The sequence below is a fragment of the Chrysemys picta genome, chromosome 20 (genome assembly GCF_011386835.1).
Source record: "Chrysemys picta bellii isolate R12L10 chromosome 20, ASM1138683v2, whole genome shotgun sequence".
NCBI lineage: Eukaryota > Metazoa > Chordata > Testudines > Emydidae > Chrysemys > Chrysemys picta.
In genome coordinates this window covers 18,893,886-18,912,094 of record NC_088810.1, presented here as the reverse complement: position 1 = coordinate 18,912,094, position 18,209 = coordinate 18,893,886, and the positions used below count along the sequence as shown (strand labels likewise).

General features: G+C 38.6%; 1 protein-coding gene across 11 annotated transcripts; it reads right to left on the bottom strand.

The window, feature by feature from the left end:
* Positions 1-16: 16 nt before the first annotated feature.
* Positions 17-17,851, bottom strand: ANP32E (acidic nuclear phosphoprotein 32 family member E). Of its 11 annotated transcripts, none has more exons than XM_005293666.5 (7): positions 17,563-17,851; positions 14,091-14,240; positions 12,499-12,621; positions 10,794-10,959; positions 9,080-9,237; positions 6,144-6,195; positions 17-3,253 (listed from the first exon to the last, which is right to left on the bottom strand). In XM_005293666.5, exons 1-7 carry the CDS (start codon positions 17,614-17,616, stop codon positions 3,186-3,188), a joined length of 771 nt encoding a protein of 256 aa, XP_005293723.1. In that variant the 5' UTR covers positions 17,617-17,851; the 3' UTR covers positions 17-3,185. The 11 variants fall into 11 exon arrangements, with proteins under 11 accessions (XP_005293723.1, XP_005293709.1, XP_065430146.1 ...); XM_005293652.5 differs by having other exon boundaries at positions 17-3,250; positions 17,563-17,844; XM_065574074.1 differs by having other exon boundaries at positions 17-3,250; positions 9,080-9,234; positions 17,563-17,834.
* Between the last annotated feature and the right edge of the window lie 358 nt (positions 17,852-18,209).

Below are 18,209 nucleotides of genomic sequence, written 5' to 3'. Positions count from 1 at the left end.
AAAATTAATCCAATACAACAATACATTTTCAATTTATTTGAAATAATTCAGTTTGAAAATCTTTAATTTAAAATTTACAGCACACCGGGAAAGAAACATTTTGTTACAACTAAAAGTCATCAGAAGAGTGCTGCAGGGTTTTTTTTGTTTTGTTTTATTTAACACTGTCATGGCTTTATTCAAAACACAGTTGCACAAAATCAATTACTTCAAAGTTTTTAAGGAAAGGGTTGATAAGGAACTGAACACACTATATACATACTGCCATACAAAGAGCATTAAAATAGGACAAAAACCTCTACAAAATATAAAACCCACCCTTACATATTTGCATGAAAAGACCACCCACCAAGCAAAAAAATTTTAAAAGTTATCTGGAGGCTCTATGTGTTACCTTAAAAAAAAGCTGTACTATCTTGGTTACGTGTCAAGCTGACTGGAAAGTGTGGGAATTATATTTAAAATGGTAACACCGTGGAAAAGACTAAGTTACTTAGAAAGTCACAATTGCATGTGAGGCTCAGACTTTTGTCCCCAGCAGCTGATGCACCACATTATGAACTGTTTTAAAAAATGTAAGCCTGCATGTTTTATGGAAGGATCTACTAAACCCTCCAAAGATAATTAAATAGTTTAATCTTTATAACATTGGATGATTTAAGGCAGACTTGTTGACTGAAACAAGACTGCTGATAATTTTAGTAATTTCCATCAAAAATCTCTTAATTTCAGTTTAACTCTGTATTTAAGTACAATTTATGTATGCCTCAGTACAAGACAGTCTAGTATAACCTTTATATTGAGAGATTTTTAAGTACATATTTGTAAATAGGAAGGTTTTATCATTTGCTGAGACTAAAAAAGTTAACATTCAAAGAAACATATAGGGGGAAAACTTTGAGATAGTAAAGATGAATACAAAGCAACTGCATTGAACACAGAGCCTCCATGACAAAACAAGGGGTGTGCACTTAATTAAGTTTTTTAATTCATTTAATATTCATACAACAAACATGGGAACTTAGATTGTGGTTGCAAATGTTGTTTCACCAAGTACTTTTCTAGTGTCTTTACAGATATCCATTTAAAATTTTAACCCATTTAATCAATATATTTCCAAATCTTTTGCCAACTGCCTCATACATTCCATTCAAATGCCTTTAAAAGTTGGCTATGCTTTACAACCACATGAACTATGATTTAAGGCTCTATTAAGGAAGAAAACCAACAAGAAATTGGGCTTTGTGGACTTCTTTGCTCATGCGGTTTGTCTGAACTTGATTCAGGAATCATGTATCACATATAGGCTGTGTCTATACAAGCTAAGAGTGTGATTCTCAGTAGTTCAGCCATGGCATGACAATAGCATAGGCAGTAACAGTATGGTTTAGCAGTGCTGAGTACAAACCCACCTGAACCCTATGGGTACATACTCAGCACAGCTAAGTCATGCTGCCGTGCTAAATACTATTTATATTCATGCTAGCTCAATGAGAGCTAGCACAAGTACATGTATGCAAGCTGGAAACCACACCCTTAACTCACGTTGTAGATGTAGCCTTAAAGTCTGCCAGTGTGTGAAATGCCTTATTAAATATTTACAGGTAACTGTGCTATATGGGTGACTCCACTATACAGGTCCAGGAAATACCCCTGGTATCTTTCCACAGTTTAAATCGCAGTTACTGTCAGCCAAGAAAGATATATAATAAAAAAATAGAGTCTCTTGAATAAAGCTGTGTGTGATATTTGGTTGAGTATCTATTTGAAACAATGCAAGTTAGTGTTGCATTGAGATGCCTTGTTTGAAATCCAAATTACAACTGCAAAAGAGGAGTGCTGTGTCTCTGAACTTCTATTTCGCATTGGCTCAAATGGGAAGTGAGAGAGGCCATTGGGGCAGAATTTATTAAGATCTGCCAATCACAATTAACAGTCTGCCAGAGAAAAGCTTGGCCTGCACATCTTCTGCACTTGCAACTGACTACGTGAAGTAGAACAAGTTCCTGTAGCTTTCCAAGATAGAAAACTAAGAACTATTTACTGTTGAAATAGGGCCTTTAATGATTTAGCTGCAATCAGATACAAAAATTTAAAAAGTGACCTGCAAAGATGAGAGAATTGAGCTCACACTCATTTTTTGCCTTTTTATGCTTTATAAAGGCTTTAAATTTTTTTTTTATTTTTATTTTTTTTTAATTTAGAAGAGTGTTTGACGGGGATACCTGCTTGTTTTTACATTAGAAATTGAGGTCCTGTCTCACCTCAAAGACTGATAATTGGGGAACTAATGAAATGACAACATAACGAGCCAAGTGAATGAAAGTTAAGCAAGTAGCAGAGAAAAGGAGTTTTGGTTAGACTGTTAAAAACTTTGGATTGTTTTTTAGTTTGTTTGAAATACCTATTTAACTTCAATGACTAAACATTTTGAAGAAAGCCTTTGTTAAGGATGCCACATCTCCACCACTTCAATTAAAGCATGAGAGCTAATATACATCCTCAAACATATCCAACAAGTCCTCCAAGCACAGTTGAAATTCAGAATAAACAGGGAAAACTAGGCCTTAAACATGTTTAGGCCTTCCTCACAAGTAATAACATAGTAAAAGAGGGCATAAGCTTCCTTCCCTCCCCCCAAAAAAATAATTCACAGGTCACTTTTTTTTTTTTTAAGTTAAAATAATCAAGTTGATTCCAAGTAGGACCTGTGGTCAGCTCAATTGGATATAACCAACTTTTCATTTGAAATAGACTGTTGACTTTATCACATTACAGCATCTTTGATTTCAGTTTATATATAACTTTAAAATCTTACATGAAATTCACCATACTAAACCCATGTAAAAGTCTGTCTTTTTAAATTGTGGACTAATAATGACAAACACTGCAAGCTTGTATAAAACAAAAGAAGTCCAAATAAAATGCTAGGGGAAAACTTGACAATGGGTTCAGTGATTATAAGGTTGAAAGTTGTTTTCTACATATGTTCACTACCAGGCTATTACATCTTATTTGGAATGATAAAAAGGGCAAAAATAGTAAAACCACACCTTTCCTATAAAAAGTTAACATGTTATCTTCTGTAAGGACATCTATGGTACATGGAGACATACAGATCTGCATGATCACTATTGCGTATTCTGTAACTTAAAGAGTCTGGTCCTATTTATTTCTATAGTGACTTAATCATCCTCTTCCTCGCCCTCATCTTCAGGATCTCGTTTCCTCTTCTCCCCTTGGACACCCTCTGCTGAGAAAAAAGTTTGTATATATTTGATTACACTCAATTTAAACATCAAGAAATTAACATGTGTTGTGCTCTTAGCTATAAAAACTAGCAGACTACTTCAAATTATCTTTTTTCTTCTTATATGCACTCATTACTATACATCTTTATGCTACTGATGGATTTTTTGAAACAACCAGTTTCTTATTTATTCTGAGTAACTCAAGCGAGAAGCTGTTAAGCTGAACATTCAAACTGTACATACATTTCATATTGGAAACAGGTTATTCTTCAATATGATGTACATCTGAATCCTTTCATGTCTAGACTGTAAGTTACCGTACATACTCGTTCATAAGCTGAATATTTTTGGTAAAAAAGTGATGCATCAAAGAGCGGGGATCGGCGTATAAATGGATCTACACCAAAATTTGATGATTTTAAACTCTATGGAATCATTGAATTGAATATCTAATACATTGTCGTTTTGTTTACCTGGAGCATCTGCAGGTATGGAGCCCCTCAGCTCCCTGGGGCCACGGTTTGCTGTTCCCAGCCAATGGGCGCCACTTCCCACAACTCTCATTGGCTGGGAACAGCAAACCGTGGCCACTGGGAGCTAAGGGGCTCCGTGCCTGTGAACACTCCAGGTAAACAAAATGTCCAGGCCCGCTAGCGGCTTACCCTAATGGGCCAGGAGCCACAGTTTGCCAACCCCTGAAATATAGGGTCGGCTTATGAAAGGGTTTTTGCTATTTTTACCTATCCATCTTGGGGGGTCCACTTATAAACGAACGGGCTAATGAATGAGAATATACGGTATAATATATATATATATATATATATATATATATATATATATATATATATATATATTCAGTAAACCAGATTATATAGAGATTTAAAATGGAGAGAAGACACGTTTAACCTGATTTTGCTTACTAACCTACTTTTCTTAATTTTCAACAGTTTCATATAGGAAATATGGCAATAATTAATCCCAGTGGCCTATTATGCACTCTTGTGGCCAAAATATGAAATGCAATTTAAAAAAATTAAGATTTGACATTCTCAGGCAATCATTTTCTGGCCATTTAAACATCCTCACAGACTGCTTTACTGTCACGGTAAATAAGACGAAGTGGATTGTTAACACCTTGAATGCGTCTTGAATGTCCCTTGAAATGTACATTAGCTACTTATACTAAACAATCTGTTCCATCTTGTATTTAGCTGTGACACTCTGAGTACGTTTTCCAGACCTGAAGAGCTCTGGGTAAGCTTGAAAACTCATCTCTCTCACCAACAGAAGTTGATCCAATACAAGATATTACCTCACCCACCTTTCTCTAATATCCTGGGACCAACATGGCTACAACACTGCATAGTTCAATATCGGTGATTTTAAAATCCAGATTACAAATCTCCAAAGAGGTATTCAGTTAAGCCAAGCGTGTAGAACAAAAGTCTACTAATGCAATCAAGCATTTGTCTACTAGTCTACATTTAATATAGAAATTGGCTTCAAAGGGCTACACAAAAACTCTTTTCACCCTGTAAATCTCTCTAAATCTGGCCAGTCCTTACTGAAAATGAGCAGAACCACATAAGTAACTCACCCAACCCATCACAGTATGTAGATGTTTACTACACAGTAGCAGGATTACACTACTGCCACTAACAGAACAATTATTATTATTAATCTAGTATTCAAAAACATGCTGGGCATTTTATAAACATATAAACAGACACTCTAAAGGGAGGGAAGGGTATAATCCAAAGTTTTTCTTTTTTGCACGTTTTTTTTTTTGCCACCACTTTTGTATATTTGCCATTTGATTGGCAGTTTGTTTGTAGCCTTTGCCTATTAAGTGTAAGGCTTACCCAATTTCTCGTTGATTCTTTTCATACTTATTGTATGCATGAATATACAGAAGTATCCCATTGGTACCATGCAAAGAGAACTCAATATTCTCAGACAGAGTTTAAGATCATTCCCTCTAACAATAGGACATGCCACTATTCCTTGATACTAGCAATACACTTCGTACCAATATATTCTCCAAGTAGGATGAATTTCCTTTATTTTTGTTAGTTACCAGGCAGCTCGTCACTTTGCTTGTTTATATTCTCAACGTTCTTAGGTCTCGAGATTAAGTCAAACAGAACTCTTTTCCCTCAGACATCTATTTCCAAGCCTTTGTCTATATTTATAGGAACTACAGAAGACAGTAATGTATGGAATTTCACTTAAACTCTTTAAGAAGCTACTGAAAGAGACTAGTTGGATTTTTTCCCCCATCTAATGGGAATGCAGCCCTTAAACAGGACATTGTTTTTTGTTTTTTCTTAAATGACACCTTCTTAAAATATTTTATGCAGATGCCATGGGGGTGGGAGGGGTCGGAGGGCTTTGCAAGGGATCCCAAAAGTGCTGCTTTTAAGCCCTAACCAGGGAATTCAGACACTTCTGATGCATTATTAATGAACCTCTTTTAAACCTGCGATAAATGAAGTTTACAAAGTTCATGCAACATCCCCACCTTAGGAAGTTAGATTTCTGTAGCTCCCTTGGCAACTTTCCCCTTATACGCTTCAGGACACTAAAATATTTCTATAAAAATGCTTAGAAAATTGTTTTTGTTCACTTTCACTCAAAAGTTAAGTGTTAAGATATACTGGTTAAGGGAGAAGAGATAGCTGAGCAGCCGTGCATTGCTTCATATGCTAAATGCCTAACTTTTGAAATCTTTCATAACCCCATATCAGGATACCTTCTTTCCCTGTGTTTACATACCTTCAAACAGACCAGCTAGACAGACATAATTTCTAGTCTCAACCTCCTAAATTACAGAAGTTGAAAGAATCAATTCAGAAAGGTTCTGAAACATGCTACTTTCACAGTGAAACTTACCTTCTTCCTCATCACCTCTTTCTTCAACATAGTCATCGTCATCTTCTTCATCCTTCACAATATGAAATATTTAATCAGATTTTTAAAAATTGCAGTATACCTAGGGTTAGTTTAAGCAGCCTATACTTTAGAGAAAACTGAACAAAGAACTTATTCTGTTTAGTGATCACATTCTGTATTTACTTTCTTTCAGTTTATTACTATACAGCTGTATGAAGACAGGAGGCCAAATTCTTCTCTATATTGGACTTTACTGGGTTGCACAGATATATAAAATCAGAATTTGGCCTGTAGTCTGAGTTTTTTCGTTACTTCCCACTTATCAGTCCTTTGTGATGCCATCAGGAACTTCCTTAATGTGTCATTTTGTAAGACAGTACAACGAATGAGCTTTTATCAAAATGTTACAGAAATAGAGGATTGTGAAAAATATGGAGAAATTACGGCAGCAAGAAAAGATGAACTAGGAACAGATCTAATTTTTTGCTACTAATGTCAATAAAAAAAATACAGTAAATGTCAGAGTTGTTTATAAACAATGAGAAGCAAGTTGCTCTTTCAGATTTGCAGTTGGCAAACTGGCTTAAATTGGACCAACTTGTTACTGCAAACCCCAGACAAGATCACACAACGTTGTGAGATCTCTGCAGTACAGCAAGATTCGATGAAAAACTGAACCTTATTTACTAAAGCAGTAACTGCTAATGTTATACACATTAATTACATTACACCATCTGGTAAAAATTTGAAGGCATTACAGTTAAAATTGTATCTATAATTTTGTCTTTAAACACAAAACAAATTTAAGACAGGCTCTTGCTGAATTTATAAGGGAAGCTTTGAATTAGACTGCTTATTTCAAGGTCTGGTTTAAATGGCATATAATTTGGCTGATTCTAGCCCTCATTTATGCTTTCCAAAATATGATAAAAATCTGACCAGCTTGGACTTCCCGAACTGCATGCTCAATATAGGCCACTATCAGTAGCAAATAAAAAGCATCCTCACTATCTAGCTCTGTTGTGCTACCATGGTTTCCAACTCCTCTAAAGCCCTTTTTAATGCATGCTGTAATTCCTTGTCGCCCAAAAGCAACTGTATAGAGAAGCTACTGACTCATTGAAGATTTTAACATTGAAGAATTTCTGTTCTCATTCCAAACCCTTGTTTGTCCATTCTTCAGAGGAATTTCCAAAAGGTTCTTACTCAACTCCTCAAATTAAATGTAGTTCTACCTTCTGGTAGTGACTTTCAGCGATCACCTCCTCAAAACCTTTTATCAGAGCATTGAGATTACAGAATTCTGCAAGACTATACAAAGCACTGAAAGTTCTATAAACACTTCATTATGATTAATAAAATGAAGACCACCAAAGAACAGGGGTTCTCAAACTGTGGTGTATGTATCACTGGTGGTACATGCACAACAGTCATGTGGAATGCAGGTTGGTTTGAAGAATAATATAGGTTGAACCTCTCTAGTCCGGCACCCTTGGGACCTGACCAGTACCTAATCAGAGAATTTGCCGAACGACGGGAGGTCAATATTGTAGCAAACGAGTCTCTCTTTATTTTTATCGCAACGAGGCGAATAAACGGAACAACACTTGTGATGCTGCCTAGCCAAGGCTTACCAGCTCTCTTCATAACAAAGTGTTAGTATTGTTACATAGTTTTACTGTATTGGTACAAGGAAATAAATAGATAAAGCATAAAAAATACAAAATAAAATCATGCCGGACCGAGCGAGCCGAACTAGAAAGATTCAACCTGTATTAAAATAAGAATCTGTTATAACTACACTGAAAAATTATGAAGGTGGTATTCCAAATACTTTTGGTTCTAAATGTGGTACAGAAGGTCTCAAGAGTGTGAGAACTGCTGCTATACAGAAACAAAAATAAATACACTTCCTCCATACAAAAAAACAGGTTAAGTGTCTAGCTGTCAGAGACAGGATTCCTGTGTTTTATTGCTAACTGCCACTGATTCATGTAGCCATGATTAGGTCAATTCACTTCTTCCTGCGCTTAGTTCACACATCTAAACTTACCAGCCTCTCTCAGTAAGCTTGTGTTAGTGAATGTTTGTAAAGGTCTCTGAGATCCTTGAATTAAGGTGGTAATTTTGATACTAGCTTTGCAGAAATGCTGAGAGGAGTTACAGATGAACCAAGGGGATAAAAATTCCACCCCATGTAAAATAGGATTAGTTACAAAAAGCTTGATTCCGCCCCCATGTTTAATTTTAATGTTACTCAGATAAAGAAGCATTGACTATTATTGTTGCTACTGTAGACTACCTAGTCAAAAACAAGGATATCTTCTTCACTTTGTCTATAAAAAAAAAAAGTTACCTACTTTACTCCAAAAAATATTCTAATCTGACAGTTTAGTTGGTAGTAGTGTACAATTTCAACATGGGGGAGGGGAGAGAGGGTCTTGATTTTTCTAGCTTACAGAAATTGCAGACGTTTTTCATTTTAGGTGGTGGGATGAAAGTTTAGAAAAATCAAAGCCATATTCTTAAGAGACATGCAGAGATATTTAGTTGATAGGCAACATTCATGCTCAACTAAGTACACCGGACCCTTGCTAGAACGTGTGTCTATATAGCGCGAATTCGCATATAACGCGGTCGCGGCCATGGATCCCAAATTTAATTACTTTAATTGCAATTCATTTTAACGCGGTACCACGCATGGATCCCAAATCCCGTGTTCTAGCGAGGGTCCAGTATACTTCAGAGAAAGAACTTTATCAGCAAAATCTAAAGTGGTCTGTTGCTTTACATAAATCTAGCATTGTATAAGAATCAGTTTCTACAAAACGCACTTGTGTTTAGCCATATAGCCTCATGAAAATCCTAAATCCCAGAAACAGAGTTTGTGAAATTAAAACTTCTTGGACTGAATAGCTGAAAAAGTATAAATTTACCTGAATCTCCTCTTTCATCAGATATGAAAGGCCCACTTCCTCCTCCTCTTCTTCACCCTCCCCCAAATCTGAACCTCCATCATCTTCATCATCATCCTCTTCATACTCTCCTGGTGGACCAGCTTCATCCTCATCTTCATCATCATCCTCATCTCCTTCTGAAAGAAAGGAAATAGTTCCATATATCCTTGCTTAAAACTTGATGATTTGTTCATAAACTCATCTTACATGCTTCCCAAAAACCTAAGACAACTCAGTTAAGAGGTCTTCTCTGGAAATTTTAAAAAATGGACAGCATCCTGGAGAAAAGAGACTATTTAAAATATATGAAGACTATAAATGTATAAAACATAACTTAACAAGCATTTAGATACCAAGGGTGATAGGACAAGGTTTTTGATTTTACAAGTGACTCTTCTGTAGATCCCTAAGCCTGCAGCGATCCTCAGAGAAGTCAGAGGAAAAGGGGGAGGAGGGGTGTCTGCTGCACAGAGTCACTTGTAGATCAAGGTCTAAAATTTAAAAGGACAGCCAGCTTAACACAATACTCTTGACTGAATTTTATTTCCTATTAGTTCCAGGAAACACCTACAGTTTAGAGAAGAGATCTAATTTTTATTTTGTACATTTGCAGCAGCACATAGCCACTCTGACAGTTTCTCTCAAATAGGCAGTTTTGCATAGGGTATTTTATGCAGCTACAGGAAAGACATTTTAAATGCAAGTGTGAACCACAAAGGCTGGCAGGTGGAATTTAAGGACAGGTTTAGTATCAAACTATTTTTTAAACTTTTTTTTAAATTTACTAAATTTCTGGTTGATGTCTATTAAGAGATTTTCAGATACTATTAGGTTTACTTATCTTTTGTTTACACTTTCAAAATAGAGCATTTGACACATTTAGCTTCTCTTTGGTGACATTCTCTTAAAGCACACAACTCAGATTTAAGTATGAGGGCAGATCTAATTTAAAGCGAAGTACAATCCACCAGAATAGCAGCATGGAGACACTCATGGACAGCTCTATGTGAAACAAACATTTCAGATGTCTTTCATAACTCTTTGGATCATGATCACTAAAGCTAACAGTATTTAAAGAAAGGCTTGCATTGAAATCAATGCAGAAATTGTAATAACTTTGCACTTCTACAGAGCCTTCCATCTAATTTCAGAACCATTTATAAACAAACATGAATGAATTAGCCCTCAATAGCAACGAAGAAGGTGGTATCCCTATTTTAGCAATAAGGAAAACCGATGCTTGAGGTCACAAGGGGATTCCAATACTAGCTCTGCCACAGGCCTCCTGTTCATTGACTCCCACTCTTGTGATACAAGTATGCTTACTGAAATATAATTTCCACATAGATCAGATACGAAGTGAGAAAACCCTCCTCAAAACAGCTTTAACAAAATGGATGACCACTAGCTCGCTTACTTATTACTTTTAATGTAATCATATCTTTGCTCAAGTACAAGCCTCTCTCATCTAACAAGAATTGCAAAACATTCTTGACTATGTTCTGAGTGCAGTTCTTCCTATTATAACTCAGCATAAGCATCATTTGAATGAGTGAATGCTACAGATCTATACTGCAAAAATGTAGCTTATGTTATTGTGCTACTGAAGTCAGTCACTCTAGTCTCAACTTTAGATATTGATAATGTAAAGTATATTTTTAGTTATTAGCTATAGCACATTTAGAAAAATTACCCTCATCTTCCTCCTCTTCTGAGTCAGGTGCCTCGTTATCTTCCTGATCAAATCCATCTAGGTATGTGATTTGGTGAAGCAGCTCAAAAACGCTTTCTCTGTAATCCTCCAGGTTTGTGATCTCACAATTGAACAAGTCGAGACTCTTCAAGTTTTTAAGATTTTGCTGAAAATGAAGAATTAAGAGTACTCATCTTTTTCTTCCAGTTAACACACAGTAACTACTTGGTACCTTGAACCTTTGTGAAGTTGCAAGTCTTAGCCTAAACATAATAGGCTGTGTACTCAGCTACACAATTTACTTTGTAGTCACCATCTTGGTCCTCCATTCTCTGCAATGACTCCCCTTTTTTTATATTATATACATATATATACATACACACACACACACACACACACACACACACACACACACACACACACACACACACACACACACACAGAGTTCAGTATAAAGTCTCTGTTCTGATAATTAAAAAAGCCCCCCATAAGGTCACTAAGATATCACTTGTCCCTCTGCATCCATGAGCTTTCTTAACAGCTATCTTCCACAAGAAGAGTGAAACTATTCAGGAGGTGGCTTGCAAAGGCAGAAGAGAGAACTTAAGACAGACACTGGACCTACTCAGTGGAACTTACCCCTCATTTCTACACAAATACAAAACTACTCACTCACACAAGCCAATCCCTAGGAGCTAATCAACCTATTTCTCCTATAAATGTGGAAGAAATAAAGGTGGGTTTCTTCCCCCCCCCCCCGTTTTTAAAATACCCAAGAGTGGCTCCGATCCTGCAATTAAAGGGGTCATTACATCAAAACACACTACAGAACTTGTAGTGCTCCATGGAAGAGTCTATAACACCAGCTGGCGTGCAGCAAGCCGGGGTACACCTAACAGACCTTGCAGATAACCTTAAAAAGAGTTCTAGTACAAGTGACTCCCAAACTTTTCCCATACTGCAGAACATCTCTTCAAAAAGATAGTGGGAGGTGTCCATGAAACTCTCAGTCACTTAACATTCTTGTAGCAATTATAATTGCTTACACAGAAAAGTTACTAGGCAAGTAATTATTGTATTTTTAGTTTATTTTGGTGTATTTTAGCAACTGAAAGCCAAGGAGGATCAGCAATATATAGATAGCCAGCACTACATGGAATATAGACCACAGTTTGACAACCTCTGATCTGGTCTATGCCCTGGCTAACACAGGATAGCTTCCGATAGTAAATTTTCAAATGCTATCTTGATTGAACTATGGGAGATGAATTTATTACAGCAGAGTTATTCAATACAGGACTGATTGGGATACTGACAAATTTAGAAAGAAAACACCCAGGTGTTACTTGAACTGGCAAAAAAACCTGAAGTATGGAAAAAGTAAACAATATTTTGCTCTCTGGATACCCCCTTTCAGTTTTGTTGAATCTATACACAGGCAGCTAAACCACCCAGTTCATTATTGTTTTGTATTTTACTGATCTCCTATGTAACACTAGCTTAAACCCCATTTATTGCATTTATTCATTGCACTTTTAAGGCATTCCTATTGTCAGCCACTTACAACCAATACTATTGTGTTCAATATTATGATCTCTTATTTTTTTTAACATTTGATACTTTTTTTTTTTAATTTAGATATTTAACAGTGCCTTACAATTCTTTAAAAAGCAAAACAAAACCAAAAAAATTACTTTATACTTACAAGGGCTTCCACAGTGCTAAGATCTTTGATTTTGTTGCCACTTAGATTTAGGTATGTGAGATTCGGACATTTTTCTGCCAGGACTTCCAGGCCTCCTGAAATGATGTTGTCACTCAATTCCAACTATTATACACAAAAATTGGATAATTAGATGGCTGGTTTCACTGCTGTCGAAATTAAGAGCTTGTATTTTATTATAACAATATTGAGGGGAGGGATACCTCAGTGGTTTGAGCATTGGGCTGCTAAACCCAGGGTTGTGAGTTCAATCCTTGAGGGGGCCATTTAGGAATCTGGGGCAAAAATCTGTCTGGGGATTGGTCCTGCTTTGAGCAGGGGGTTGGACTAGATGACCTCCTGAGGTCCCTTCCAACCCTGATATTCTAGGAACAATAAATGCATCACAAGACCACTTGACTTCCTATAAAACCCTCAGACAACTTACATAAAATAAAGTTTGCTTAAAAACAAAGGAACCTATATTGTTATGTGTACATATTTCCAAAGCCTAACATATTACTTATTTCCACAGCACTTTACTATGTGCCTGGTCCAAATAATTCATTTAAGTTTCATACTTGGGTCCCCATCCTTCACTTTAAGTCTGTGTGGTCCCATTGACTACAACTGGACTATTCACACTTAGCAGTTAGTTTATCATATGCTTAAATTTTTTCAGGATTGGGACCTTATTTTTTAGCAGGAAGTGAATCCTGACATTAGATCCTTGTACAGGTTTTATTTAGACATAATGGGCAAAATCCTGGTTCCATTAGTCATGGGTGAAACTCTCAGTTACTCCAATAGAACTGATGTTTCATCCTCTGGATGGGTTTTCACCTAATATATTTCATCTCCAGCCCCTCCCTCTCTTTCTATTCAACTACATGAAATATCTTTAACCTAATCATAAATTGTAATATTGTACTTTTGATCACTGCCTCAGACATTAATCGGTGCAAGTTACATATGTTAATTGTCAATCTCTGAAAGACTACTTTGAAGTTTACAGAAATTACAAAGGATAATTTCTAATTTGAAGCAATTAGGTTCAGGATCTCAGATCTCATTTTTAAATTAGTTATGCACATGACAGAGTACACACATTAATGACCTTGTATGAATACTATCGGTGTATTTTATTAATAAAATAAATAATTAAAAGCCACAGCATCAATGGAAATGCTTCTATCATGAGAAGGATATATCAGAAACTAATTTCTAGTGTTGAATAGATAAGCCACTTATTGTTCCAAGAGTTCTTGGACAAGAATAATTTGAACATAATTTAAAAATACCCACACCAATTTTAAATCTTGAAAAGTTTAAACCGGTATAATTTCACAGCCCTGCAAACACATTTTAGTAAGACATTTCAATATGACGCAAATGTGATTGTGAATACTGAAAGGGTACAAGAAGCTGTGTTAACCAAAGATTTTTACATAAAGAGGTGTATATATTTGGCAAAAGAGAACTGACTTTTAGTCTAGAGATACCAAGTATCAGATGGGTAGCTGTGTTAGTCTGTATCCACAAAAGTCCGGTGGCACCTTAAAGACTAACAGCCTTTAAAGTCTAAAGATACATACCTTTCGGAGCTTACTTAAGGTGGGGAGTCTGGCCAGTGATGTCAGTTCTACATTGGCCATACTGAGAAACTCTAGCTCTTTAAATGACTCATTCAGGCCTTCAATTTCACCATTGCTGGATCGACAGTTATCAAGCACCAACTCTGTCACCTTCAAACAGAATATAAAGTCATTCTTAGGGTTAATGAAGACCATTAAGCATGCTGAACTTTATCTAAACCAACAGCTTGAAGAGTTAACCAATTAAGACAACATGTTTTATTTTTCACTTAGGCAAAAACTGAAGTTATCAGAGGCCTACAGTCACCACAATTAACATTGCCAACCTACTAAAAAAGTACATAGTGTAAACTTGCAGTAGTCGAGTTTGAAGCATGGTCATATAAAAAGGAATATATGTAAGAGGCAAACTTTAGCATGTAAATGGTCAGAAATATATGGCTTCAGACAACACAACCAAAATGATGCACGTGGGCCTTTATATGGATAGAAACATAGGAGTTGCCAAACCAGATCAGATCAATGGTCCATCAAATAAAGTATCCAGTTTCAGATAAAGGACAGTACCAGATGCATCAGAGGAAGGTGCAAGGAACCCCATGCACACTGGACAATTAAGGAATAATATGCCATTAAAGGAAATGCCATCACTTAAGTGGTTAGCTTATATCCAGAAGCATGAACGTTTAATATCCCCAAATTTTGTTAATTCTACTAATTTAACTGGATATTCTCATTACCCATAAAAGAACCTAATCCTTTCCCAAATCCTACTAAAGCTCTTTGCCTCAATATCTTGTGGCAGTGAGTTCCACAGGTTAATTATGCGTTAAAGTATTTCCTTCTATGTGTTTTAAATGTGTTACTCTATTTCACAGAATGTCTTATCTTTACCCTTTCTCATAATAAGATTGCCTAATTAACCTTCTTTATACCATTTACTGTTTTGTATACCCCTCTTGTGGGTTATAATAGGCATGGGCACTACATTTCCCCACAAAACTGACATTTTAAATGTCCTAGCTGGGGGGGAAAAAAGGATCCAGTCCAATATTAGTATGTAAAGTTCAGCTTTGAAATAAGGGTGGCTGTGAAGAACGTCACACTTGTTGACTGACAACTTATTGGTCATTTTGGTGGATAACAGACAAATAAGAGGTACAAAATTTAGAGCCTTATTTCACATCACTACAGAGAGGGGAAGTACAAGTGGCATCTTGGCTTTGGTCTTACTTTTGTCAGTTTGAGCTAAAGCCTCAACATTGTTTTAAATAAAATGTGTAGAGGTTTTTTCTGTAAAAACAAAAACAAACAAATCTTTTATAAAACACTGGAACTATTCTGTTGGGGCTACTCCAGTCTCTTCAGTTAAATGTTTATGCTAATCTAAATGCATATTTAGGCTTTTAAAAACATCTGGTCCAGAAATTATCAAAATATGTATTGTTTATTCAACTAATGTTTTTTATGCACTTCTACATTCACAGTAAATCAGGTCAATCTCTCAGCCTGGCACTAAGTAACAACACTTTCAGATATCAACCTATCTGGACTTTACTCTTGGGGCACCTAGACATACTGGTCAATAGCATTCTTACTGACCTAAATGCAAAAACATCTGTTGGAGCCACAAATCATTTGTTGGCTGAGTTCAACAGCAGGGAAGCGAAGACTGCAAGTTGATCACACAGCAGTCAATGAAATTACCATAGGAGATTAACTGTACCTCACCCCCCCCCTAAAAAAGTAGAGTGCACCAAAATCCTTCCCAATGCAGAACACAATATATATAAATGAGTATGATCACCTGAAAATGACTGCATTAAACTTCTGTTAAATAGTTTTGTTTGAAGTTCCAGACAATCTATAGGAACACACGTATCTATATACAATTGAATCTTACAATGTAAGCACACACCCTGGGCTCCCCCATTTAAGAAGAGGTTCATTATGATTAGAATTGCTTTTATCTGCCTGAAGAGGAAATAAAACGTTAAGAAAAATATTTGACATGCAAGCTGCACATTGCAATGCACTTCAGGACTTTCATCCTACTTCGCTATACAAGAAACAAAAAAAGTTTCACTATAAGCAGGTTCCATTTCCACTGGACTTTTGTTTTGAAGTTCAGTTAGAGCGGCAGGGGCTGGCCTTCTCTGCAGCACTCTACACCTCCAGTCCACTCCCATCACAGAGTTACTTAGAGGAGCTACCTGACTCTAGCTGCATGGCGGGCATAGAGACGCGAACCCTGTTGTACGTGACCTCGCAAACCCGAACCTTATTGCTTGGTGGGTGGAGGTACAAACGCGAAGCCTATCTTGTCTCTGATGACTGAGCAGGACCTAACAGCAATCGCCTTATCTGCCTTTAGCCATTAGGAAGGCCGGTTATAAGCAGTATGATTTCAAGGAAAAGAGAGGAGGGTGCCATTACCCCATCATGCGCTCACTGGGCAGAGCTGAAAACTCAGGGAAGGAAGGGGGTGGGAAGGAGAAAGAAGAGAATAAAAACGATGTAATTCAAAATAAACAGCTCCAAATGTCAGAAGAGAAAGAAGGGGGGGAAAGCATTTTACAAAGAGGTTTTATAAAAATTGCCTGCCTCTTGCAGATTACTGGAAAAGGACTGCAGGAAATCAGTCATGTACCCAGACAGTTCTAAAATGGATTCGGTGCAACTCTGACCTGTTTACAATATCCACGTAGTAGAAGTTAAAAATAAATAAGGCAAATCACGGCAGCGATGGCAACCAGAAGAGGGATCATAAAAGTTACGGATTCCAACGTGTTCATCAGCCCCAAAAAGCAGCTCTAGCTTGAAGGGTCGTAAAAAACCTCCCCAAAACCTACAGATACTGAAGCATGGTGGGTGACCCACATTTTCCCGTGCACAAGAGTTAAGTTAGCAGAGAAGGCGGGGAAAGGAGAAAGAAGTTCTCACTCTAAATCCAGCATTGACACCAAACGGGGAAACACCCTTAATTTCAATCGAGAACTAGCCTGCAAAAAGCTAAGAAGGGAGTCCCCCAAACGTGGGCGACCCCGATCCGCAGCTCCGAGAAGGGGCTGCCGGGGGAGGGTGTTAATTTCTGCTCTCGGATCACCCCGAGGACCCTCTTAGACCGTGCTAATCGCCCGGGGCAGGGGGCCCATCCCAGGCACGGGCTGCCCCACTTGTCCAGCGCCGCGCTCGCTTTGCCGGGGCTGGACGGCCGGCCACGGGGTGGGAGTGGGGGGCAGCGGGAGAGGGCTGCGGAGACACCGCGGCGGTCTGCGGAACAGCCAGGGGTTACGCGGGTGCAGAAGCCGCCTCCCCAGGAACCTTTCGAGGCTCGAGGCGGAGGGAAAGGGGGGGGGGGGACGCGGCGGCCTCGCAGCGCGGAGGCGCCCGGCCGCACGTGGCGGCTGCCCCCCGGGCGATGTATCAGCTGTTCAGCAATGGGGAGCCGGGGGGCGTCACGTCCCCTCACCTTCTCCGGGGCCCGATTCCTCAACTCCAGCGTGATGCGCTTCTTCATCTCCATCTCCCCCCCTCCCTGAGGCCCCCGCGCCGCGAGGGAGGGACGCGCCGCCGGGCCGACGCCGCTGTTGCAAATGGAGGCAAGAGTTGGGGCTCGAACTCCTCCAGCAGCCGCCCCACCCCCTCCCCTGGTACAAACACGCAGCTCCTGCCTCCTCAATGGCCGCTCGCGCACTGAGCCTCCATGACACGGCGCACGGGGCCCCCTCCCGGACGCCCCGCCTTCGCGGAAGCGTTGACGCCCCGCCACCCATTGGCCCAGAAGGGCTTCACTTCGGGGCGAGGGGATTGGCTCCTCCGGACGCCCGTCAAAGTGCGCCTCTTTCGAGCCCTGCCCCGCGCGGCGCGGCGCGGCGCTTTTCCTGTCTTTGTGGGCTTGGCGCGCGGCTAGCCCATGTGGTCTCCAACGCAGGGGTAGGGTCCTGCCTAGTGCACGCGTGTGCAGACAGCTGACGTAAGGGGTGCCTTGTGTATGGCTGTGGTACAGGTATGCGCGAAACTTGCAAGGCACAACTGCATTAAATAAATATCTGTGCCCTCCCAGCTTGGGTACAAACTGGTTTCTGGCCCCAGTGCCCAAACTCCATTAGCTAAATT

Bases quoted from the DNA above. Each gene is read 5' to 3' on its own strand.
- ANP32E (XM_005293666.5), bottom strand. From the start codon at position 17,616: ATGGAGATGAAGAAGCGCATCACGCTGGAGTTGAGGAATCGGGCCCCG. The intron at 9,238-10,793 runs GTAATTTTTCTA...CCTTTCTTTCAG, and splicing joins AGAAGAGGAGGAAGATGAGG to AAGGAGATGAGGATGATGAT. The intron at 6,196-9,079 runs GTAAATTTATAC...CATATTGTGAAG, and splicing joins TGATGAAAGAGGAGATTCAG to GATGAAGAAGATGACGATGA.